The sequence below is a fragment of the Cavia porcellus genome, unplaced genomic scaffold (assembly GCF_034190915.1).
Source record: "Cavia porcellus strain 051 isolate PalLab524CR breed Dunkin Hartley unplaced genomic scaffold, mCavPor4.1 scaffold_4, whole genome shotgun sequence".
In the NCBI taxonomy this organism is placed as follows: domain Eukaryota; kingdom Metazoa; phylum Chordata; class Mammalia; order Rodentia; family Caviidae; genus Cavia; species Cavia porcellus.
Window position 1 is genome coordinate 120,115,893 of NW_026947487.1, and position 25,186 is coordinate 120,141,078.

The 25,186-nt window shown below is 53.3% G+C and overlaps 1 protein-coding gene across 4 annotated transcripts in view; it reads left to right on the forward strand.

The window, feature by feature from the left end:
• Positions 1-7,048: 7,048 nt before the first annotated feature.
• Positions 7,049-25,186, forward strand: part of Zc3h18 (zinc finger CCCH-type containing 18) — a 40,868-nt gene continuing 22,730 nt past the window's right edge. Inside the window, exons 1-4 of one of the 4 annotated variants that reach the window (XM_013146090.3) lie at positions 7,049-7,218; positions 15,031-15,644; positions 18,910-18,994; positions 19,656-19,727. In XM_013146090.3, the coding sequence (XP_013001544.2) occupies positions 15,045-15,644; positions 18,910-18,994; positions 19,656-19,727 (757 nt within the window). In that variant the 5' untranslated portion in view covers positions 7,049-7,218; positions 15,031-15,044. Of the gene's footprint in view, positions 7,219-7,687; positions 8,197-11,850; positions 11,870-15,030; positions 15,645-18,909; positions 18,995-19,655; positions 19,728-25,186 lie in introns of those variants that run through there. The other 3 variants (XM_023562421.2, XM_063247798.1, XM_023562427.2) reach the window with 3 other exon arrangements.

Below are 25,186 nucleotides of genomic sequence, written 5' to 3' on the forward strand. Positions count from 1 at the left end.
CCCCCCTTGGTAAACGGGGCTTGGTGTTTTTCTGGGCTGAAGCAACTTCTTCATGTAGCTTGTCCCAGGCACTCTTTGTTTTGGGACAGTCTTGTCCTGGCCATGTGCAGCTTCTGCACATGTGGTCAGTTTCCAGCTTTAACAGCTCTCAAAAGGGGGCCCCATGGGGAGAGTGAGGAAGGGGCACAAGGGCCAGGGACCTGTGGAGCCGGCAGGCCAACTGCCCCCAGCCCCTGGCCACAGCAGCTGGTCCCATGTCACGGAGCTCATGGGACAGTGGTGGACACTGAGGTGCTGATGCTCCCAGACGCCGGGCGCCAGGCCGAGGCCAGTGTGTGGCCCATCCCCAGCGTCCCCATGCGGCCAGTTTGGGATAGGGTGCCAGCGTTTATCCTGGCCTGAGGGAGGAGGAGATGCAGCCCTTGGTGCTGGTCAGGGCTGGGGCCCTGTCTTGGCTGGCTTAGGCCCTCCCTGCACATGACTGCTCGCTGCCTGGGCCTTGGGGGCTCCACTGCCCCCCACACACAGGGAAGCAGGGGTCAGAGCAGAAAGGACAGCACCCACGCCAGCTACAGAGAAAGGGCCAGTGCCACAGGGCCCTGCGTCCTAGCTTTATACCCCTGTGGTGTCCCCAGGCGATCAGCTTCTGTTCCCCAGCCAGGCTTGGGGACAAGTGTCCTCTCGAAGCCAAAGGAGGTGATGCCATGGCCACAGGTCCCCACGGTCCTGTGGACGGCGGAGGGCGAAGGGTCTGCCTATCTGAGGACCTGCATCTGTGATGCAGCAGCTCTCATGGGCAGGCGCAGGGCCCAGCTGCCCTGGAGGAGGAAAAGCAGAGGCTCAGAGGTCTGGGGCCGCAGTGGGCAGAAAAGCTGGGCCACTGGACGTCACTTCTGCAAAGCCGGTGCCCTGGGTCCCCAAGACACGGGGAAGCCCGGAGGGGGATCCCCACCCAAGGGCTGACCCCCCTCTTTCCTTACCAGCGACTGTGCCTAGGGCTCGCCTGGTCCTGAGGTCCGGCTGGGGGCCGAGCACAGAGGAAGGAGGGTCGAGGAGGGGGCAGGGGTGGGGTAGGGTCACCGCCCCCTGAGGCCCTGGCATCCAGGGCAGGCAGGCATGGCAGGTAAGCTGGGGCAAAGGTGGGGAACAGATGGCACAGTGCATGCAGGGGCCCTGACCCCGGCCCCTCCAGGCCCCTGCACAGCTCTCCCACCTCTCTCCCACCTCAGGCTCACAGGCTGTTTGTGAACACTTTGAACTTGCTTTTTTTCTTCCTTTTCCTCTGGCAGAGTTGTGCTTCACCGTTCAAGGTGGCTCTGAACTCTGTCTAGTCCAAGCTGGGCTCGAACTCACGGGCACAGCGTCCAGAGTGCAGGGATCAAAGGTGAGCGCCACCCCGTCCTTGTCTGGGAACCCTGGGGTGGGGGTGTGTCCGGCCCAGACACAGGTTGGAGATGGGAGCCACCTGCTGGGTGATGGCACGGGAAGGGAAGGAGGCGGCACACTGGGTCAGGGCAGAGACATGCAGCTGGCTACCAAGTTCCGGTCCCTCGGGGGCTCTAGCGGGGCAGAGGCCTGGTGAGGCCAGCGGGTGTCAGACTCCCCCAGCAGGTGTTCCCTAGCATGGCCTCAGAGACAGGAACTTGCAACTTTTGTTTTTCTTATCATTCCTCTGAGACAGGATCTTGCTATGCAGTTCAGGCTGGCCTCCAACTCGCACCAATCTTCTTGCCTCAGCCTCCTGAGTGCTGGGATTACACCAGGTCTAAACTTCCTTCTCATGGGACAGTTGGCTACAGTTTCTGTGACTCAAGGTTTGAGCTCCAACAAAGGGAAAGGGACGTCAAGAGCCCCACGTGAATCCACTGAAACCACACCCTTGCACCTGTGCCACCTGGCAAGTGAGCTGTGGTGACCGTGTTGCATTTCCCGGGCATCTGGGTGTGGGTTTGAATTGTGGTGCTGACTGTTACTAAGCAGATGCTGTGGGAGTTCTCTCATCTGTTTCTCATCTGTTCTCGGGCTTGTGTGATCTCATAATCTAAAGGGTCAAATGGGCTTTTAGCAGCAGTGGTACTGGAAGTCTTAACTGTCTGTTTCCTTTGTGATACCGAGAGGAACCAAGACCCACCCTCGGCCCTCTTTAGCTCACCTTTCTCGACAGGGTCTTGCTGAGTTGCCCAGGCTGACCTCACACTTGTGGTCTTCCTGCCTCAGCCTCACAGGCAGATGGGTGCTGTGTGTGTGCCCAGCTCACAGAGTTTGTGCTCATGATTGCTTCAATTGCACATACAGCATCTTTCACCCCAAAAAGGCGAACAGTTGCTTATGTATTAATTTTGGTATCCCAGCATGGAGGCTGGAGACTGACACACCTTAGCTGTGTTGTTTATGTTTTACACGCAGCCCGGGCGCACCCGAGCTCAGGCACCACACTCCATGGTGCGCCTGCCACACTGGTTCTCTGAGCCCTGAGCCCCAGGCCGTGTCCGTCACTGTGCTGCAGGGGGCTGGCTCCACCAAGTGGTACCCTTGACCGTGAGTCTAGGATGTCTGGAAGATGGCCTCTCTGCAGGGCCTCGCCAGCACAAAGCCCCTCCTTTTCTTTCTCTGCCATACTGGGGATCAAACCCAGGATCTCACCGAGCTACATCACAAGCCTTTTTTTATTTGTTTTTAGACAAGGTCTCCTTGAACTCTCTTTGTAGGCCAGGCTGGCCTTAAACTCGCAGAAATCCTCCTCTCAGCCCCCCGGATGCCAGGATGACAGGCATGCACCACCACACCTGGCTGTACCAGGCTTTCTAAAGCACACAACTTTTCCTGGTGCCCAGCTGATTCAGGCAGTCACAGGGCCACCGAAGTGGAGGACGTGAGTCCCCAGAGGTGCTTTGCTGGGCTGAATGGGTACTGCCACCTCCTGCCTGCAGGAAGAGCTTTGCTGACAGCTTCTGGGGAGGCTCTGGGTGTGTCACGGAGTGGTATGGTGGCCACAGACCTCCTGTCCTGTGATCACAGATGGGCATGATGGCCTCCAGTGCCCATTGGTGGCCGACACAGCAGAGCTTCAGGATGCCTGCAGCTGTGGAGGGCAGGGCCAGCCTGGGCCAGGCAGCTGTTTTCTTTCCTTCCTTCGTCCAGCAGATGGCTTGGCAGGCTGCAGAGCCAACCCTGCTTGGTAGGATCAACACAGCACCAGGCCTGCCAGGGCCACTTCGCCAAGCCTCCCGGGCTGTGAGGCCTTTTTGCAGGGCAGGACTGAGGTCCACAGCTCAGCTGGGACAGACCCTCACCCCTGCACATCTCCAGGAAGGGTGAGAGTCAGCATCCTGGGGCAGAAGGAGGCTGGAAGAGGCCAGGCCAACACAAGGTCCAGGTCTCTGCAGTCGGCCCACTCGCTCTCACCACTTCATCCCCTTGGACTGGGGTGGCCGCGGCTACGGGGCCAGGGAGGGAGACGCTCACACCACATGGGGTGGGGGGTGGAGGCAGGGTACTACTGAGCACAAGGCCTACCTGGGAGCAGCCTTGGGGCCTCAAGGCGTGCCCTCTCGTGGCCACTTGAGGAATCAGCAAAGGCTTCCCATGCCAGTGGCCTGTGAGGCACCTTCCGGCTCTGCCACCTTTAGGATCCTGCATGTATGCACAAGGAGCACTTGGGCCATGGTGCTGCAAGTCCAAAGGCTGCGGCCAGAGGGGACGGAGATGGGAAATGAGCCCCACGCTCACCGTGGCTCTTCACACTGGGCTGAAGATATTGGGACAGGCGGCACTGTCTTCCCAGCCAAGGAGCGGAGTATTTTGGGGGCACCACCCAGAGGTGGAGCTGGTTGGTCAGTGGCGCCTAGAGCACCACACACAGGTGAGCGCCTCCATGAGTGAGGGCACCCCCAGAAACCAGGCTGGCTCCAAAAGGCTGCAGAGCAAGGCTGAGCAGGGTTGGCATGGGCACCCAGGGGGGTGGCCTGTGCAGGGCTGAGGAGCTTCCTCCTGGCCACCTGGAGGCCCATGGTCACACAGTGGGAAAAAGACAGGAGTCGATGGTAAGGTGGCGTCTGTAAATTCCAGCACTCGGAGGCTGAGGCCATGTGATCGCCTCAGGTTTGAGGCCAGCTCGGGGTACACCTCAAGGCCTGTCTCAATCAATCAATCAGTCAGAAAGGAAGAAAGGAGATAAGAAACCAGGCCGTTAGTGTGGCTAAACCAGGGTGGGACCTCAAACTCTGGCCCCGACCCCTCCTCTGTGAAGAAGGGAGCTGAAGAAACCAATGTCTCTGGATCCCAGGATGTGGGCTGTGCGTGGCAAAGGGCAGGCACTTATCACAGTCAGGGCAGCTGCGCAGAGTTCTGTGGGCGGAAGCTTCATGAAAACACCTCACCCGCTACGGTTCTTTTATGCTCTTTATCACTCATGTGAGGCACATTAATAGAGGTACACAAAGAGGTGGGTTTTCTCCCAGGTGTACACACACCTACAATCCTAGCACTGGAGGCTGAGGCAGGACCACTGTGAGTTCAAGACCAGCCTGGGTTACATAGTGAGTTTAAGACGCGTCTGGAATGAGATCCTGCATCCTGACAGAGTGCAGCCAGGTGGCTCAAGGACTGCAGGGCGGGGGTGCAGCTTGGTTCCTCCAACACCCTCCCCTCTGGGCGGCAGCCCCACCCCTCCGCCAGCTGGGCCCACCTCGCCAAACTATCCTCTGTGGTGCCAGTCTGGAGAGGCTCTGCGTGCCCCTCAGTGGTCCCCGTAACAGGCATCCAGAGCTCTAAGGCACGGATGACGCAAATGCTGAGCAGGCAGCAGGTGCTTCCTCCTTGAAAGCCAAGGCACAGGAGAATGGCCACGTGAAAAGCAATGGAGACTTGTCCCCCAAGGGTGAAGGCAGTCACAATGAAGTAGCTGAGGCCACTGGGGATGCCACTGAGCCAGCCCCCCCCCAGGGGCACTAAGGCCCTGGGGGAGGCGCCTCCAGAGACCTCCAAGAAGGAATTCTTTTTCTTTTTTTGTCTTTTTCCTTTTTATTGGTACCAGGGATGGAACTCATGACTGCCTGCTTGCAAGGCAGGCGCTTATGCCCCTGAGCTAAATCCCCAGCCCCTCCTCTTTTTTTCTCTTGAGATGGGGTCTTGAATTCAGGTGATCTTGCCCCCTCAGCCTCTCGAGTCTGGCCTTACAGGTGTGCACCACCCCACCCGGCAATTTTCAACTCTTTGAATTCTCTCATTTGGCATTTTTCTAATCTCAGTAATATTCTCATAGCCATTTCCTTATTTTTACAAAATGGTCATACCATTTACACTCCCAGAAGCTGAGTTCCTCCCCTAAAATCTCACAATGACATCAGTAATCACCTCTATTTTGTTCTGCCATTCATATTTTTTGCCCATCATTTGTAGAAACACTGCCTACTGTAGAGTCACAGATTACCTTTTCAACAACTGTAAGAAAACTACCTACAATATTACATTCACCAAGTAAAATATGAGTCATTTCTGGGGTTTTCCCTTCTGCTCTTTCACATATTACTAAAATAGCCATATGAATCTCCTGTGTTCATGTCTTTCTTTTATTTTTGGAGACAGGGTCTTGCTATGTAGTTCAGGTTGGCCTTGAATTATGCAGCCCAGGCTGGTCTCGAATTTGCTATGATCCTTCTGCCTCAGCCTGTGAAGCGCTGGGATTACAGGCCTGCACCACCACGCCTGGTTCTTTGGCAGGAAATTTGATTTCATCTTTGTCCAGTTCAGTTTGCAACCAGAATCTCGGAGAGAACTAAGTTCACAAACTGAGGTACCACTTAGGTTGACAAAGTTGTGCATGACCACCACCTAATTCCACAACAGTTCTCGGGGTTGAACTGCACCCATTAAGCAGCCCAATCCTCCTGCTCCCAATCAGGAACCTTTACCACGATGGATTTGCCTATTTTACAGATAAAACAACTCGGGCTGCCATAAAAAAACAAAACACCCTTGCAGCTGTGCATTTCTCAGCTTGGCGGCTGCAAGTCTGACATCAGTCCTGTGGCCCTCAGGAGTCCCCTCCAGGCTTGCAGACCTGGTGGTCGGAGATGGAAGCCAGGGCATGCACGCAAGCGCGCCCCGCTGTCAGAACTGTCAAGTCACGAGGACACTAACCCGACGACATCAGGGCGCCGGCCTTGGCCAGACTGTTCCTAGGTCAGGCACCTCGACAGGCTCCGGTACAGGCAGAGAGGGCCTGGGGTTTCACCTGTGCCCGGGAGGCATAAGACCCAGCCCACCACAAGGAATCCCACAACGCCTGGCCCGTGTGCCCGGCTCTTCCCGCTCGGCACAGGTCAGAACTTCATCCTTCTGGCGGCTAAGCCCATGTTATCCTCTCGCCGGTCTGTGGACATCCGGTTTGTTTCCACGCCATAACGAGGGGGCCCTGTCCTTCTGGACACACCCAGGCCCTATAACCCTGGGGCCGGCCACCGAACGTGCCAGGACTGAGCGAAAGGCACTTGCGGGGCCCGCGAAGTGAGGCGGACGCCCGGATAGCCCCAGCCGCGGCGCGGTCTCTGGCCCACCACGTGGCGCTCCGGCGACTCGGCGGTCACATCGCGTTCCGCCGGCCGGGCAGCTTCACCAGTCCGGGACGACCCAGTCCCCCGGAATCATCTCTGACATTTAAAGTCTGACTCGCGAAATGCATTCAATTCTTGCGCTGAGCTTTGCCATTTGATAAAGAGGAGACGCAGAGCTCGAAGACAACCGGAGTTTTGAAACCGGACGCCTAGCAAAACCTGGACCTACGTCGCCGCCTTCCGAGAGATCTCGCGAGACGCTTAGCCTCGGGGTGTCACGTGACGCGACGAGCATATAGTTCTGTGCAGCCAGCAGGCACCCGGGCACGCAGACACGCCCCCCGGAAAGAGGGTCTGCCCAGTAGCGCCTGCGCAATAGCGGTGATTTGGCAGGCGCGCGCCTCAGGGGCGGGGCCGCGCGGAGGCCGGAAGGAAACGCGGGAGAGGGCGGGGGAAACGAGAGCAGCCCGCCGGCTCACAGGTCGGCCGTCGCGCCCTGATGACGTCGCACAATGGCCGGCCCCCGCGGGTAGTGGAACCCGTTTGTTCCGCCCGCGTCGCGCCTGAAGCCGGAGCCCGCGAAGAGCGGAAGGGCCGAGGGACGTCCTGTCCGTGCCGCCCCAACTCCAGCGGAGCCGTGGCCCCTCCCCGCTCTCGCGCCGAGGTAAATGGGCCGGCAGGGCGGGCGGCGGGGAGGAGGCCGCAGCGGCGGCGGCGGGAGCGAGGCCCAGGAGCCCGACGCCGCCTCGGCAGCGCTCGGGCGCGCCCCCAGCCGTGCGCAGCCGCGGGCTGGAGCAAGCCCGGCCGGGGCGGGACGCTGGAGCAGGCGCGAGCCCAGTCCGCGGCCTGGGGTATCCATCCGGGTGTCCGCGCTCGCGCGCGCCGTCTTCTGCCCTCAACAGAGTTGATTTTCCCGAAGCTGTCATTTCTCTTCCGGGCTCCTCGTGTGGCACATGTTTGTCGATCACAAAGGAGTAGCAGAGGTACGCAGGTCCACTCCAGAGGAGGTCAGCCTGGACTGTGGATGGGCTCTTCGGAGAACTTCCAGCGCTCTGGAGCCTGCTGGTACTTGCTCCTGGAGCTTCCAAGTGCTCACAGATTGGACACAGCAACTGTCCTTCAGAACACGCGCCGGCCCCTTAAGAATGTGTAGCTTACTTGTCCTTTTGTTTGGGAGCTCGGAGATGCCAGGTCCTCCCAGTAAAGTAACTACAGCTAAAGAAAGTAGCACTTCAAGATTTACAGTCTTGCTCCTGCTAGAATTTGAAACTTGGACAGTTCTGTTTACTGGATACAGAGATTGATCATTTTAAATGAACTTTAATAAAATCGTTTGAGAGAAGAGGTCACTCTTCAGACCCTTTCAGGGAAAATGAAAGGGAATTTGACACTAAAGCAGTCTGGGGTTGTCACAGTCTCTCATTATGTCTCCTTTAAGTCTCATTTCCACCGTGTTAACCTATCCCAGTGCAGTTTTGAGGATTCTCAGGATAAGCCTGGACCTGGGCCCACTCCTACTTCCCAGTCCTGGCAGGAGATATTTTTGCATGATTAGCGTTTACAATTTGAGCCCTTGTATGGAGCCCAGCCAACTCTGGAACCAGTCCTATGTGTCCCAAAGCCTGGAACTCTCCTGTTGTAGGTAAGAAATGATCAAACTTTGTAAGAAAGCTTTGTGGAATCACTCCAGAAGGCAGACAAGTAAGCTGTCACGTTGCTCATGTTTAAAGAAATTTTTCTCCTTTTAACAGCTACAGATCATCTTAAGGTAAGTACTTCCTTTTTGAGTTTTTTGGTCTTTGGACTTAGTCACTTTGGGGGTGATGTCTGTCGCCAATCATGCTGTCCCTCCTGTAGATGTTAATCCATGAAGTTAGGAAGTTTTAACCAGATTACCAGACTTTAGACATTCAAATAGGGACTGCACTGTTAAAAGTAATTGTCCTAAAGTATTATGCTTGTTCTTCACTGATAGTCCCTGGCCAGTGAATCTGTAGAACTGGCTGGATAGTAATTTGTCAGCCACCGGAGGAATAGAGGGTGTCTGCCAGTTGCAAAGGTCCTTTGAGAAGTTCTGAAAGCATTGTGCACGTAGCATTGCCTCTGGGATCAGAGGGCAGCCTCCCGGGGTGGTTGCTCGGAAGAGAGATGGTGTCCACTGTGTGTTTGAGTTCTTGTGTAGTCTGCTACAAATCAGGCATTTATTTGACATCTCTTTGACATGTCTTGGTGTATGACAGCACCTTAAATAATGAGATTTTTATTATTTTTTTTTGAGGTGGGATCTCAAGATGTAGTTCAGGATGTCCTTGAACTGACTGTGTAGCCCAAGCTGGCCTCAAACTTGTGGCAGTCCTCCTGCTTCAGCCACCTGAGTGCTGAGATTAAAGGCCTGCCATAACACCCAGCTCCTAAATAATGCGATTTTTGTTCGGCAAGTGTTGCCAAATGCAGTAGGCAACAGGGACACGATGGAGTTTGTTACTCCGTTCCTTAGGCAGGTTCAGCACTGTAGATTAGAGAAGATTTAGCTCTAACCTTTGCTGAGTGTACTCAGTTATAGGGTGGTTCTGTTAGAATACCAAAATGAGCACCAGAGACACCATTAACCTGCCCAAGGTCAAGATTGGAGTGCAGGCCATCTCCTGATTCCCAGTGACATTTCAGCCAAGGTGGGACTTGGGCTGCTTGTAATAAATAGACTCATTAGCACATTTTACGCTGAAAGGTGTTCATCTCTGAATGTAACCTGCCATGGTAAAACCTCAGAAGGTCCCAGGGGGAAGAAGACAGTGTGACCCCTTTCTCGGGAAACTTGTCATTTCCTCCTCAGAGAGACTGTATGTCCCAGGGCACCAGGGCAGCCCTGTCCATGCCTGTCATGATTGTTAATGGTGCCCCTGTACGCTCTAAAGTGTCTCAGTTCAGAGACCACATTGTACGCTAGTGCTGAGCTCAGGGTACAGGAAACGGAGTCTGAGTCCCCTCCTCCTAACCCCCACACTCTACAGGAGATATGTAGCTGGTGTGCAGTAGATACCAGAGATGATCAGTTTATAAAGAGAAGAAGTTTACTGTGGCTTGCAGTTTTGGAGGTGCCAGTCTGACTGGCTGGCAAGCGATTACGCGGTGAAGCAAAACACTTACCTGGCTAGGCGTGATGGCACACACCTGTAATTCCAGTACTCAGAAGGCTGAGGCAGGAGGATCATTGCAAATTCAAGGCCAGCTTGGACTACATAGCAAGACCCTATCTGAAAAACATCCCTCCTCCCAAAATAAAAAAAAGCCATGTCAGGTGTGGTGATACACACCTATAATCCAGTACTCCAAAAACTGAGGCAGAAGGATCACTGTGTGTTCAAGGCCAGCCTAGGCCACATAATTGACTTCAAGGCCAGCTTGAACTACATAGAGAGACTCTGCCTATAAATAAGTAAATGGCTGCTTACCTCATCATGAGCCAGGGTGCAGAGAGAAACAGGGACCAGGACCTCAGGCTTACCTTTGAGGACACACACCCCTCGATGAACATAGATTTCTTACTGGGCGCTGCCTCTTCAGTGTTCCGGCATTCTGTGAGGTTCAAAACTTAAATACGTGGACTGTTGAGGCATTTTAAGAGCCAAACCATAGCTGGGCATTGGTGTATACCTGCAGTCCTAGCTTCTTGGGAGGCAGGAGGATCACAAGTTCTAAGCCAGCTTGGGCAATTTAGCAAGACTTTGTCTCAAAATAAAAAAAGCTTGTAAACAAACTGTTGAGACAGCCTGGTAGGTGCAGATGTACAGCAGACTAGTAAACGACAGTGAGGCAGCAGGAGCTCTTAATCTGTTTCTGATTTTTTTTTTTCCTTTTTTTCTTTTTACTGGTACCGGGGATCGACTGCCTGCTTGCAAGGCAGGTGCTTATGCCGCTGAGCTAAATCCCCAGCCCCAGGAGCTCTTAATCTGGGGTGGGCCTCAGGCGTTGGCTTCTTGAGGCCGGAGAGGTTTTTTGTATGCCCAGGATTTTCTAGGGAGAGGGTCCATACCTGTGCCTGGCTTCTCGGAGCACTCCAGGACCCCAGAAGAGCCCACAGACAGCTGGGACAGAAGGTATTCTTGGGCCCACTTGGACCACCGTGGCAACCTGCAGAAGCTCCTACAGCAGTCAGGAGAAGCTGACAGGCGCCCCAGTGGGGGAGGAGACCTGTAGCTTAGAGCCATTAGGTGCCCTGTGACAGTCTTATCCCCTCTTCTGGTCCACACCTCCTTGTATCCGAGTGAAGGAGACGCACCTTTGAAAGTGTCGTTCTGGATTCAGTTTAGTTTATGTATGATACTAAGTCTTAGGCATGTTGAAAATCAGAGTGACTGGTGACACCAGTTGGCGCCCCACATGGTCACCACTGTAGTTCAAGTTGCAGTTTACATGGATTGTGTAGCAGCATAGCCTTCTATGGGAAAGTCTCAGGCCTCGATGGCCCCCATGCTTGGGCACTGCCCAGCTCGGGGGCGCTCTGAGTTCCCAGAGCTCCTTCTGTGCCTGGTGGAGATCCAGCAGCTGTGGCCATGGGCCCTTGACTTTCTCAGAACAGCAGAGCTTGCTGCTTCCTGGCTAACCTTCCCAGCAACTGTCTGCTTCTGGAGAGTGTAAATAGAAGGCAAAAAGTGATCTTTAAAAAAACCTGGCTGCCTTTTAGCTGGGTATGGTGGTGCACACCTGTAATTCCAGAACTCAGGAGGCTGAGGCAGGAGAATTATAAATTCAAGACCAGTCTGTGGATACATAGTGAGACCCTATCTTAATAACTAAAAACAAAAAAAAATCTACTTTTCAGTGACTTAAGATTGATTGATTTGTAAATTTATATTGGTAACCACAGTGTTTTTACAAAGTAGTGGCTTTAAGCGATGTCTCAATGTGTTTTTAGGTGTAATGATCATTTAGCAGCAATATATATTCACGCTGTAGAATTATGTATCAGGTTTGGCACTCCATCTGTAAGTAGGTTGTCCCTGTATTTATTTTCCACTTTAGCTTGTTTTTATTAGTATATGTTTAAGATACGTTAACAGTTACATTCTTGGGGATTGGTGTACATACATGTGGTGACTTTAATCATTTTTGCTGTGCTTTCCCCTGGCGATTCCCAGACCCCCTTCTCATCTCCACAAAATCCACCTTCCTGGTGTGATACTTTGTTTTGCTTTGTTTTTTTGAGGTGGTCTCTCTGTGTAGTTCAGGATGCCATGAGCTCACTTTGTAACCCAGACTGGCCTCCGACTCCCAGTGATCCTCCTGCCTCAGCCTCCTGAGTGGTAGGATGACAGGTGTGTGCCACCACCCCAGCTGACCTCCCTGTTTTCTTTTTCTTTTTCTTTTTCTTTTTTTTTTTTTGGTACAGAAGATTGAATTCATGACCTTGCAATTTCCAGGCAGGCGCTTGAGTCCCTGACCTCAATCCCTGGCCCCTCCCTGCTTTCTATAGGCTGTATTTTTAGGAAGTTAAAAGGTACGTTTTTTTCTTTAATACGTAAACAAACAAGAACTTAGAGTGTGTGCAGATAAAGGTGACCTGCAGCCAGCGTCTTGAGTGCATTAGCTGTTGCTGAGACGTCCAGCAGCCTGACCCTGACACCTTACTTTCTTTCTTTTTTTCTTTTCCATTCAGGTTTTATTGGTACATAAAGAAAAATCTTCTGCTAGGTACATGTGATGATCGAGTTCATCACCGAGGGTTTGTTCCTGTACATGATGTGATGGTTTCCCATTCCCCTGCCCCCCCACCTCTTCCTTGCCTCCCCATTTACAAAAGCTCTGTTTCCATTTTTCCCTCCTTTTCTCACTTTTTGTTACTGTTCTCATTCTTTCCTCCTCCCCCTGCTCGTCTCCCCTCCCCATCTGAACATCTTGTTTCTCAATACCTGTTACATGTTTTGGTCCTTATTTACAGTTTCAGTTTCTTACACCAGAGAAACGTGACATTTACATGTGTGTCTGACATATTTCATTTAAGATTATGCTTGCAAGGTGCATCCATTTACCTAGAAGTGTGTCAGGCTTATCTTTCTTTATGGCAGAACAGTACTTTGCTGCACAGAAACCCCACATCTTTGTTATCCATCCACCAGCTGATGGACATTTAGGCTGTTTCCAAAATTTGGAAATTACAGTGTGTGTCACTATAAACATGACTATATATGGCTGTGGTGTGGTGCTTCCTTTCAGGAAGATATCAAGAAGGGGAAGAGCTGGGTCAAGTGGGACCTCCGGTCCCAGTGCTTTGAGGAGTCTGCACACCGATTTCCACAGTGGCTGCACCAGTCTGTGCTCCCCGCACAGTGAAGGAGGGTTCTTTTCCCCAAGCCCTGCCACCGTTTGTTGTTGCTTGATTTCTTGATGACAGCCATTCTTTCTGGGTGAGGTGGAATCTCAGTGTTGTTTTAATTTGCATATCTTGAATGACCAGTGAAATTGAACATTTTTTCATTTATTTGCTGTTAGTACTTCATCTGAGAAGTATGTGTTTATCTCAGATGACTATTTTTGGATTGGGTCTTTGAATTCTGATTTTTTTAGTTCTTTATGTTTTCTAGATAGTAAACTTTTGTCTGAGGAACAGCTGGCAAAAGTTTTTTCCCCACACTATGGGTTGTGTCTTCATTCTGTTGGTGGTTTCTCTTGCTGTGAAAAAGCTTTTTAATTAAGATGAGAGTCCAAGTGTTGATTCTTTGTGATAGTTCCTGTATAGTCAGGGTTTTGTTTATAAAGGCTTTGCTTTCACCAGCATCTTCAAGAATTCTGTCTTCCAGCCGATTTAACGTTTCTATTTTAATATTTAGATCTTTGATCCACTTCAATTCTAGTTTAGTGCATGATGAAAGATATGGGTCTAATTTTAATCTTTGGCATGTATTGGGCCAGTTTTTCCAGCACCATTTATTAAAAAGGCTGTCTCTCAGTGAATGTGTTGGCACCTGTGTCAAAGATAAAGTGGCTGAGTGTGTCTGGAGTTGTTTCTGCATCTTCTAACCCGTTCCATTGATTCTCAGGTCATTTTTTCCCCCAGCACAGTGCTGTTTTTATCACAGTAGCTTTGTAGTGTAATTTCTGAGATTGTGATGCCCCCTGCCTTGTCTTTATTGCCCAGAATTACCGTATTCTAGGTCTCTTCTGGTTCCAGAAGAATTTTAGGATTGTTTTCTCTAATTCTGTGAGATGTGCTGTCAGAAATTTGATCAGAATTGTATTAAATCTTTGTAGCAATTTTGCAATTTTATTTTTTTTGTACCAGGAATTGAACTCAGGACCTTGCCAGGCAGGTGCTTGTGCTGCTGAGCTATATCCCTGGGCCTTGAACAGCAATTTTGGAAGTATGACCATTTTCACTATGTTGGTTCTTCTTACCCAAGAGAAAGGGCTGTCTTTCCATTGTCTGAAGTCCTTTTTGATCTCCTTTTTCAGAGTAATGCAGTTTCCAACATAGAGGTCTTTGACTTTCTCCATTATATTGAGTCCTAGGTTTTTTGGATGCTGTTGTGAGACATGTTGATGCCCTAATTTCTGTCTCAGTGTACTTGTTATTTCTGTACAGGAAGGCTGTTGGTTTTTGAGTGTCCACTTTGTGTGGCACCTTATTTTAAACCAGAACTTGAAAACAGCTCCATGCGCTGAAGAATGACATCGCTCCTGTCACCACGAGCTGGTAGGGCAGCACTGGCTTACAGACTGCCGGCTTACCCCGACCCCCTTGAACAGGCGCGCAGCACCCCTTCTGTGAGATTTGGAAACTAGAGAGCATCTAGGTTATGATTAAATCAGAACTAGTAAAGTGAGATCTTGGAAGATGACACCGTTGGGCTTTTACATGAGCACACAATGTAGCATGTAGATGCTCTCCCTGTCTGGAGTACCGGGCTTTTACATGAGCACACAATGTAGCATGTAGATGCTCTCCCTGTCTGGAGTACTGCACGACAGACAGCCCTGTGGAAATGTGGTTGTGACTCCACTGGTCCCCTGGAGCCCGGTGTGGCCCCAGGCACTGTTGGAGGCGGGTGGCATTCTCTGGCCTGGGTCCTGGAGTGGCACCTCCACGCCTGCCCACCGGGAGAGGCCTGAGCCTAGAGACCACGCGCGGCACAGGCTCCAGCCTTGGGTGACTCTGGACACGGGCCTTCACGCTCTGCCGGGTCTGCAGCGGACAGCTCAGGACTTTCAGAGTGATTCAGTGCGGACCCACACGGCCTTTCCTCACCGCTTGCTCCTGTTAAGTGTGCAGCTGCACACGAGCCTGAAATGTCGTGCCAGGTGTTCTGGGACATCTCATTCTGCCAGCTGCAGGGAGCCGGGCATGCCTTCCGGGTCAGAGCCGTGTGTCCGGCCTCGCAGGGGCAGCTCACGTGTTGGGCAGAGCCGTGCGGACCGGAGCCGGGCAGCACTCACTCACCGTCTTGCTGCCCTCTGAGTCTCTGTTGTGTTCGTTTTGCAGAACCGTGGGTACAGATGGATGTAGCTGAGAGCCCTGAACGGGATCCTCGCTCCCCAGAGGACGAAGAGGAACAGCCTACGCTCTCGGACGATGACATTCTGAGGGAAAGCGGGTCCGATCAGGATTTGGACGGAGCTGGGGGGAGGGCTTCCGATTTGGAGGATGAGGAACGGGCAGCCCCCGTCCTGGGCCGGGAAGAGGAGAATCGCTCCGACGAGGAGGACAGAGCCAGTGAACCCAAGTCTCAGGACCAGGACTCTGAGGTGCGTGAGCTAAGCAGGGGCCAGACAGGCTCCCCGTGTGAAGAGGAGGGGGACAACGGTGAGGAAGACCGGACAAGCGACCTCAGAGACGAAGCTTCCTCGGTGACCAGGGAGCTGGACGAGCATGAGCTGGACTATGACGAGGAGGTCCCTGAGGAGTCGGCCCCTGCCGTTCAGGAAGACGAGGCTGAGAAGGCTGGCGCTGAGGATGAGGAGGAGAAGGGGGACAGTGCTCCTGCCCAGGAGGGGAAGCCCACCGCCCAGAGCGGAGGAGAAAAGGAACCCCTGGAGACTGCCAAGGAGAAGAAAAAAGAGGACGATGATGGCGAAATCGATGATGGAGAGATCGACGTGAGTATGACGGATGCCCCGCCGGCAGGGCTCCTGCCCACGGGCGCTGGCTGGTACAGGGTGCATCTTGGGGCTGGTGTGGATGGGGAGACAGGTATGCAGGGGCGGGGCGGGGTGCGCTGAAGCGGGAGCAGGCCCCCGGAAAACCCACCTGCCTGCCTGCCCGCCTGCCTGCCTGCCAGAGCCGGCTTTGGAAGCCCACACTCGGTGGCAGCTTCTGTGAGTCTCGCCTTCGGGTTGAGGAGGGGTGAGCAGGACACATGCGGTGGGTCACGAGTCTGTGGCGGGTGATTGCAGGAGTGTTTTGGAGGAAGCAGGTTGAAGCGTTCAGAGCCACTGAACTCAGGGTTAAGCCAGGATCTGAGCAGATCAGGATGGCCTGCGTTTCTCGAGTCCCCTCCCTCACTGTCACAGTGGGCACGGTGCTGAGTGCTTCAGGATGGGTGGGGGAAGGGGAAGGGTGCCAAGTGTGCAGCCCCTCCAGTCTGTTCAGAGATGGGACCTCTGGACCTCTGTGGCGGTGGCCCTGATGGTGAAGTGGTAGGGTGCAGACGCTGCCTACCTGGCTGTGACTCTTTAACTCTGGGCCCTATGTGGCTATAAGCCTGGAAGTTTAAGTTTTTTCTTAGCATGGAGAAGAACATCCTATTAATAACTTGGTGGGTGATGTGACCTTCCAAGGGCTTGACGAAACTTCGTCATGCAGGCTTCCTCTCCAGGTGCCATCTGTGCTGTCACTTTGAGAAATTCACCTGCACCCAAGTGTTGGCAAAGGGAGATGATACTATGAGACCCCGGTTCCTGAGTTTGAGTTAGATCGTGGGCTGCAACTGCCTGTGACCTTGGGATTTTGAATTCTGAGAAGTCACCCAGAGTGGAGTGGGCCTGCCTGCTGGGGGGGCATCAGGATTCAGCTTTCCTGGGATCGTGGTGGCATTGGCAGAGGTGGGCATTGGGGCTCAGCTGCGCTGTGAGTACAGGCTGTGGGCTGAGTGGCCTGGACAGCTCTGTGGTCTTGATATGCTGACTCCCTGCGGAGCATAAGTAGAGTGACTCTCCAATGGACTCTCCCATTTTTATGGTCTTGCAGTGTGTATTTGTTTCATGTGCCCTGCTGGCACTCTTTTGAGAAGACCTCAGAGCCCTGTTGTAGGCTGTGTGAGACCCCAGCTCAGCATCCCCCGATGCAGGTGGCTGCTTCCTTCCTGACCCACTGTGGCCTGTGCAGTCGGCTGTAGATACAGTGCCCTGGGCCCTGGCACATGACAGGCTCATCACTGTGGGCATGACATACATTGTGTAATTGGGGGCACACAGACTAGGTCGTAGGTCGGCCTCGTGGTTGCACACTTTCTCTAGAGGGCTCCTGTTTTCTTTCTGGGGTATCCTACGTTCTGGCCTCCTCTGTCACCTCCTGTTGTAGGCACATGCACATCTGTGGCTCACGTGCACATACACACACACACACACACACACACACACACACACACGGCTGCTGGGTGAGGCACCTGAGTTCTGCCAGTCACAGAACAGCTTACTGGCTCCTTAGCATCTGTGTCTTTCCCTTCCAGGAACACGGTCTCCAAGACCAGGGCTGTAGCTGGTTGCTCTCTGTCCCCAGGACCTGGCACTGTAGGCAGCTTATTGGTGATGCCTGATCAAACAGATAAATCCCATTTGATTTGGGACACATTAATGTGGTGTGCTGTGAGATATGACAGGGGCATGGACAGCAGGTCCACTCTGCAGTACCACCGTGTACAGAGCCAGTCTGTGCCCAGCTTTACCCTTAGTGTGTCGTGCACAGCACATACCAGCTTGTGTGGGGCCCCACTCTTGCTGGTACTGCTTCTTCCTGTCCCAGCCCAGGTCCATGCTGTCCCCGCACTGGTGGCTGCCATCTCCCAAAGTGCACCCTGTCTGCCCTTCCTATGCTGTGTCCTGTCCCTGTCCCAGGAACGTTGCTCCAACACAGAGGAAGCTGAGCTTGTGTCTGGTCCGTGGGCTTCCCTATGGCTCTGGCTCTGTCCTTTACCTAAAATCCCTGGAATGTGCCTTTTGCCCTGAGTGCCAGTTGCACATTCCAATGAGCTCTGATGTCGGAGGAAGAATGTGCAGTCTGCCTGGCTCTCAGAAGTGGATGCCATCTGGGGCTGAGGGTGTTACTGCATGTAGGGTGCACGGCCAGCCCAGACCCTCGGGCCCCTGGCGAGGCCTGGCCAGCCGAGCTCCAAGTTCATAAAGTGGACATGGCTCAGCCCTCCCGGAGTGACTCCCGTGCAGAGAACTGCACGGAGAGGCAAGTGCAGGGCAGCCTGGCCCCGCTGCCCCCGGCCTCTCCTTCACACCAGGTCCCTTCCGCAGGTCTGTGCAGGTCTGTCTTGACGTCCTGGTTTCTGTCATCAGTTAGTCTTCTGGGAAGCTTAGGGGACACATTTGTTCTATTCTTCCTGTGGTGCCAGGCCATCAGGAGGGCACTGGATACCAGTGTGGCCGAGGACCGGCACAGCTGCAAGGCACAGGTGAGAGTTTCAGCTGCAGGCCTGAGAGCACAGGCCCCTAGAGCACAGGTCAGGTCTCTGCTGGTCAGAGTCCTAGGGGTGAGGTCCAGATGTTGGTCTTTGTCAAGCTCTGGATTCCCCTGAATTGGACAGCAAGGTTAGGGATTCTTGACTAGCTGCAAAGTGGCTTCGCGGAGCTGTGTTAGCTAACTTCTCCCGCGGGACCTTTTTGCGCAGTACTAGGGACTGAACCCAAGGCCTGCGCGCTGAGGTGCTCACCTCCAGCTGCTTTCTGTTTTCCTGTTTTGAGACAGGCTCTTGCTAAGTAGCCCAGGCTGAACCTGAGCATGCTCTCCTCCTGCCTCAGCTTCTCAGAGTGTTGTATGCCACCACACCAGGTTCTTACAAGACTTACATTGGAGGGAGTTAATGTGTAAGGACCATAAGTTACTCTCTTCTTTAGATTTTGTTTAAATACACTAAATGTTAAAGGAGCGGGTTTCCATTTTCTGCCTAAAGTTGTCCGTTAAAGAGTATAAAACCCTGCTGTGGGTAGGACGCTGTGCCCCACAGTACTTATATAATACTTGTCCCTGGAGCCCTCAGCTCCTAGGTGTGGGTAGGAACCGAGACTGGGACCATTGGCAGGAATCAGTGCAGAGTGTGCCAGAGCTTCCCTCGCCCAGCTCCTGTGCTCCAGGCGTGGTGGGGGTGGCGGTGTGGCAGAGCCGTCCACCTTGGTAAGGTGGTGTCCTCTGTTCCAGGATGACGACTTAGAGGAAGGCGAAGTGAAGGACCCCAGCGACCGGAAGGTGAGGCCTCGCCCCACCTGCCGATTCTTCATGAAAGGTAACTGTCTGCGGGGTCTGGACGGCAGCCGGGGCAGGCAGCCAGAGGTGGTGGCAGTGCTGGCAGCCGGGAGAGGTCTTTGCTCGTCCTGGCCTCCCAATGAGGCTGTCGGGTGGAGCCCGCCTGGCTGTCCCTGTGCCTGTGCTTTTAGGCCCACACCTGTGGCACAGCCTGACAGCAGCAGTCACTTCTCTGAGTCACGTGGCCGAACACTCTGACACCAGCGTTAGCGCTGGGCACTCCGTGAGAGGGTGTGTCAGGCCCGTCCTTCACTGGGGTGGACTGGATGGTGGTGAGGGAGGGCCCAAAGCCCAGGCTGCCTGCTGCGGGGAAGGAGGTGCAGCAGGGAGCAGCCGATGGAACCTGCGTAGCCTCCTGAACTAACACGTTAATGTGGTGTGCAACCCTCCGGCACAGGGACCTGCAGCTCCGGTTCTGTTTTGTTGTAAAGTCTTGAGAGATTCGGACATGGAGATGACGAGTGTCTGGTCGGGAAGGGTTTCTTTGGCGTGCAGCTGCAGTCTGGGTGTTTTCTTGTAGTGGAGCATTTTCCTCGGACAGGGAGGAAGATGTTTTCTCTTGCCCTTAGGTGACTTTGCTCAGTGGCCAGCCTGCTCGTGCAGTCTAAAGTTCACACGAGCTTCCTGTACTTCTTTTCCAGATGTTGTGACACCATTATCCACTTCTCTTCCACCAATACCAAATTCCATACCACTCAGAGACCAGGTTAAAGGTACAAAATGCCCTGTGTTCACTCCTTCAGTACCTTAACGGCCCCCGCTCCAGAGGCCAGACTCCTCTCTCCTGGATCCAGAGCATGTGCGGGACGCCCAAGAAGGGGGCCTGGTGGGCAGAGAGCGGAGGTGGACCTTCCTCTTTGGTTGGGAGGGACGGGCAGGAGCTTCCACAGGGGGGCGGTGGAGTTCCATGTCGCCACCAGGCAGCCTCTGGCCTGCGTGGCCTGCCTTCAGCCCTGTCCCTCAAGCCAAGAGGCTCCTCTGGGGTGCGTGCACGTGGCTCATCGGAGTCACGGGCATGTGTGTGGGCCTGGTGTGGGGGCAACAGGGTGGGGAGCTGCCTGGGCTGTGGACCCAGAGCCGACTTCATTGTGTCCCCCAGGGGTGGCCCACAGCTATCTAAGAATGCACGAAGTGTGAGTGCTCTCTTAGATCTTGAAAGCTCTGGCTTTGCAGAAAGTTTTAATGCAAGCCAAAGACCTCTTCGCCCTCTCACGCCCCCTTAGATTTCCACAATAAAGTGATGAAAACCTGTGCACATGCACGTAGGTGTCTGCAGTCTGTTTGGACTGGCACTGCTTGCAAACTGCACGTGCACTGCTCTGGTCTCAGGCATCAGCGTGACCACCTGTGGGGCCTGGTGCGTGGCTCTGCAGCAGGAAACCCTGTATGAATGCTCTGGACCTCACACCACTGAGCTGGTGCTCAGAGTTGAACCCCAGGAGCACAAAACAGACAAAGCGAGACCATGACCCCCAGTGCAGACTGAATCTCTGGGGGACACCTGGGCGCCTCCTGCCATGGACCTTGTACCAGGCCGGCAGGGTGGAACACTGGTGTCCCCCAGGTTGGACTCAGCTGAGCTTGGGTCTCCTTGAGTGAGGCCATCAAGGGCTTTCTGTAGTCCAAGGGCCAGCGGGATGCTTTGCAGCTTAATTTGGCTCAGTCACTTGTTTCAGAAGTGGTTTTTAAGTGTACTTACCTTTCTTCCCTGTTCTGTTCATTCTGCAGTGTAGCACAGCATGAAAGGAAATGTTTTAATTCTTTCAGTTTTCTAAAACATCAGCTTTTCTTGGTTTTGAGAAATTTATCTGGATGTAGGTGTTTTTGCTTACCTGCAGTTTATAAGCTTGGTGTTAAATTGCAATGAACCAGTTCACGATCCCTTCAGTAACAAGAGAAGTTACTTTAAAACCAAAGTGACGTTGCTGTGATGGCCAGGACATGACCATCCGGGAGCTCTCACCTGCCCCAAGGGGTGTGTCATGGTGAGGCCTGTCTCTTTGGAGATCGTCTGGCTATGCCTCAGAAGGTAAAGGATCGCGTTGCCACTGACCCAGCAGTTCCCACCTGTCGGTATCTCTTCCAGAGAGATGAAAGCATCATCTGTAGAAAATAATTGTACGTTGAGTTCATGGACACATGTTTCTCAGTGGCCAGGGGAAAGGGACCAGGCAGTGCCCACGGCTGCTGAGCTGCTGAGCAGAACGCCCAGTTCCACAGAGAAACCCTCCTTGGCCCTGAAGAGCTAGAGCCCTGACGTATACAGTAGCATTGGGGGCCCTTGGGGACATGCAGGGTGGCAGAAGCCAGTCCCCGTAGCCCATTTCCTATGAGTGCTTGCCTAGGAAATGTCTACACCAGACGACTCCATGGGCACAGGAAGTGGGCCGGTCCCTGCACCAGCTGAGGGTGGGAGCTTGCAGTGAACGAGTAGTGGGTTTTCTTGTTGGGGTGCTAGCATGTTCTGGAACTGGATGGTGGTGACAGTTGTACAGCTTGGTAAGTGTACTAAAGACCGCTGAGTTGTATGCTTCCAGCGGCAGGGGTATTTCAGGGTTCGTGAATTAAGTCTTAATTTGGAACATATTTCTTAAAGTTTTGTCAGCCATACATCCACGTCAGGCTGTGACCTGTAGATTGATCTGCAGTGCACACGTTGTGTGTATGATCATTAGCAGCATGACTCCTGACGGTTCATTCAGCGCGGTGCTCACGGCGCGCTTTTACCTCCGGGTGTCTCCAGTGCATCCCAGCACAAGGCTTCAGCCATGAAGGGACAGATAGTGCTTTCTCTAGGCGATGTCCTGTTGTGGGACCCCAACATGTCCCCATGAGGACCACCAGCTTGGCCCATGGGCACAGCCCCTTGTTTCTGCTGCATTTTTAAAAATTGTGGCAAAACACACATAATATAAAATGTGCCATCCTAGCCATTTTTGAGTATGTGGTTCAGTGTTATTTAATAGAGTTAATGTAGAACTGTCATGACTATGCAAGCCCAGCATGTGTTCTTGTAAAACTGCAGACCAGCAGCCCATGATCCTTACTCTCTCTGCCCCAGCCTGGCACCCCCACCCCTCTGTCCCTGTGCATGTGCCCGTGTTAGGGACCTCAGCCTCATAGGATCCCCGTGTGTATCCCTTTGTGCCTCTCTCCTGTTCTGTAGCATAATCCTCAGGTGTTCCGAGGTTGGTGTGTGCCAGGGTTTCCTTCCCAAGGCAGAGTGACATTGCAGTGTTCTGTTTTCTGCCCTCCCAGTGTAGGCCTGGATGCCCCACCTTGCCTGCTTGACAGTGGGGCTGCAGGTGCCTCCTCCAGAGCCTGCTTTCCCGCCCACCCCCTGATCAGAGGCTGGAATGGAACTGCACATCACTTGGCCATTCCTTTTTTCTCAGTGCTTGGGGGTCACACCCAGGGCCTGGCATATTCTAGTGCTGTAAGCCCCAGCCCTATTTTTAAGGTTTTGAGGATCTACCAAACTTTCCCACAGTGGCCCCTATTTTATGTTCCCGTCAGCAGTGCATGGGCTTCCCGGGTCTTCACGTCCTTGCCTACAGTGTTGCGTTCTGGGCCTGTCTTTTTATAGCTGCATTTCCCTGGTGGTTGGTGATGCTGGGCATCTTATGTGCTTGTTGGCCTTAGAAGAACATCTTCTGCTCATTTTAGAACCTCTGTGTCCTCTCTTTAAGACAGTAGGCCTCCAAATGTGGTGTGTGGGCCTTCAGGGTCCTGGCGGCCCTTTCAGGGGACCCTGGAGGTTAAGCTGCTCTCGTAGTGTACAAGGCTTTGCTCGTGCTGAGGTAGCCCCGCCTTTCACTCCATGCTGGTCAGGCAGTCAGAACGGTAGTGCAGTCACGCCGTACCGTCGCGTCGGGGTCTCTTCCTTTCTCTCACCTGCCGTGAGAGTTGAACCAGGAGCTTGTGCACGTCACGTGAGCACTCAACCTCTGCACTACACTTTTGATTGTGGTTTTTGAGACAGTGTCCTACTAAATTGCCTAGGCTGACCCGGAACTTACGTTCCACCTGCCTCAGCCTCCTGCATAGCTAGGATTATAGGTGTGGGCCATTATGTTGGGCACAGGTCATTTTTAAGGGACAGTTTTACAGTGGTACAGTTTACAGGCCATCCGATTCGCTCTTAGGTGGACAGTCCGGGGTTTAGTCATTTGCCAGGTCCTGCCACCATCAGCACACTCCACTTCTAGAGCAGCCTTTTTCTTTGTCTTTCTCTTTTTTTTTTTTTTTTTTTTTTTTTTTTTTTTTTTTTTATTAGACAAATTCTCACTGTGCGGTCCAGGCTGCCATGGGACTCTTCATGTAGCCCTGCCTGGCCTTGAGCGTGTCACAGTCCTCCTGCCTCAGCCTCCCATGTGCTGGGGTTACAAGTGAGAACTACCACACCTGGCCACAGGAGTGTGTTCTGCTCAAGCGGATAGACCTGGTGACTTTTCTCCATCTGTCTCTGTCCTCTGTGAGCCCAGAGACGTCGATTTCTTAGGTTTGCCAAGAAATCTCATTACTAGATCTTTATATTGTCTTCCCTTTCATGAAGTGTTGGATGAACGAAGCACCTTAGCCTTTGTTGTAGCTTTGCAGTCTTCGTCTATTACTGGTTCCAGGCTACGCGGACTAATGGGAAAGGAGACCAAGAGTACTCAGCCCCGTGCAGCGAGCCTTGTAGAGCTTTCGGTGACAGCAGAGGCCCACTGTGCACTCCTGCGCAGGCTCACCACCCCCGACTCAGGCATGCAGCGTGAGGCCTTGATCCATGCGTCCCGCTGCCAGGCAGCTGGACCCACTGCTGGGTTTCACTAACTGTGATGGTGGAAGGACTGATGGCAGCGATTGGATCTGTTGGTACCAGCAGTGGTCCAAGCCACTGGGTGTGAGGCAAGGCCACCTGGCAGCATGTCTCAGTGTGCAGTTCTCGCAAGGAGCAGGGGCTTTGGGTGGAAAACTCGCATGGTAAATTCCTCTGAGCTGTTCCCAAGATGCTTTGCAAATGGCCCACAAACCAGAACCCACACGGGCAGTTGTTTCTGGGCCCACCACTCACCTGAGCTTGCACATCCCCATGCCGCAGACACTGTGGCTCGCTCTTGCTGAAGCAGCCACCCCGGGCATCCTTGGGATCCCTGGCTGGACGTGTGGGCTGTGGCCAAGAGAGCTGCTTCCCTCCTGTCTCTTCTCTTCCTTGATTGCTGCTGGAGCCCATGAGGTAGGCTTCTGCACTGTTGCACTGACAGCATTGCTGTTGAGCACGCTGGTTCCTTTTTTATAGGTACTTTGTTTAGTGGAGAAGAAAATGAGGCCCACGTGGTATAGACCACGCCCAGGGAAAACCAGAGAAGCATGTGCTTGTCAGGTGCTCTGCAGACTCAGGCGGAAGAAGGCCTGACCGCGGGCTCGGCGGCGTGAACACTTCCTGTTTCCATGTCTTCCAGTATTATCTTTATTCTGCCTGCTTTCACACATGTATAACAACAGTGTTCACACAGGCACAGAGGTTAAGAAAAGCAGGGCTGAGGGACGCAGCATCCAGTTAAGAGAAAGAGCGTTTCTTTCCAAACCTCACATGCCAAAAATAGCACCTGGGGATTTTAGCAGTGACTGCAGCAGCTGCAGCCCACCCCAGCCCCGCCAGCCTTCCCGGCCTCTGTCTCCCCACACCCAGGCACGGGCCTCAGGCGCTCGTCACCAGGAGCTTGGCTCATTCCAGAGGCACAGCTGGCCCAAGAAAGCAAAAGGCCACGCCGTTCAAAAGCACCTTCAGTTTTGCTTCTGTCTACTCCCTACGTTTTTTACTTTTTAAAAAAACAAACTGACTTTTTTTTTTTTTTTGTCTTTTTCTTTTCTTTTTTTTTTTTTTTTTTTAAATCGGTACTGGGATCAAACTCACGACCACACACTTGCAAGGCAGGCGCTTATACCGCTGAGCTAAATCCCCAGCCCCAAAACTGACTTTTTAAATTAGAAAGTAATAGTGCTGACAGAGTCAAAAAGGTGAAAGGCTTTCTTTTTCCAGCCCTGACACTTCAGGCTGCACCTTCCAGGCTTTCTGTGTGTGAGAAGTGTTGCCTCCCAGAGGGACGGTGGGGTCTTGGTCAGGTAGTGGCTGGCTGTCCTTCCTGGAGCTGTCCTTCTCTTCTGTACCTCACAGGTACCTGGC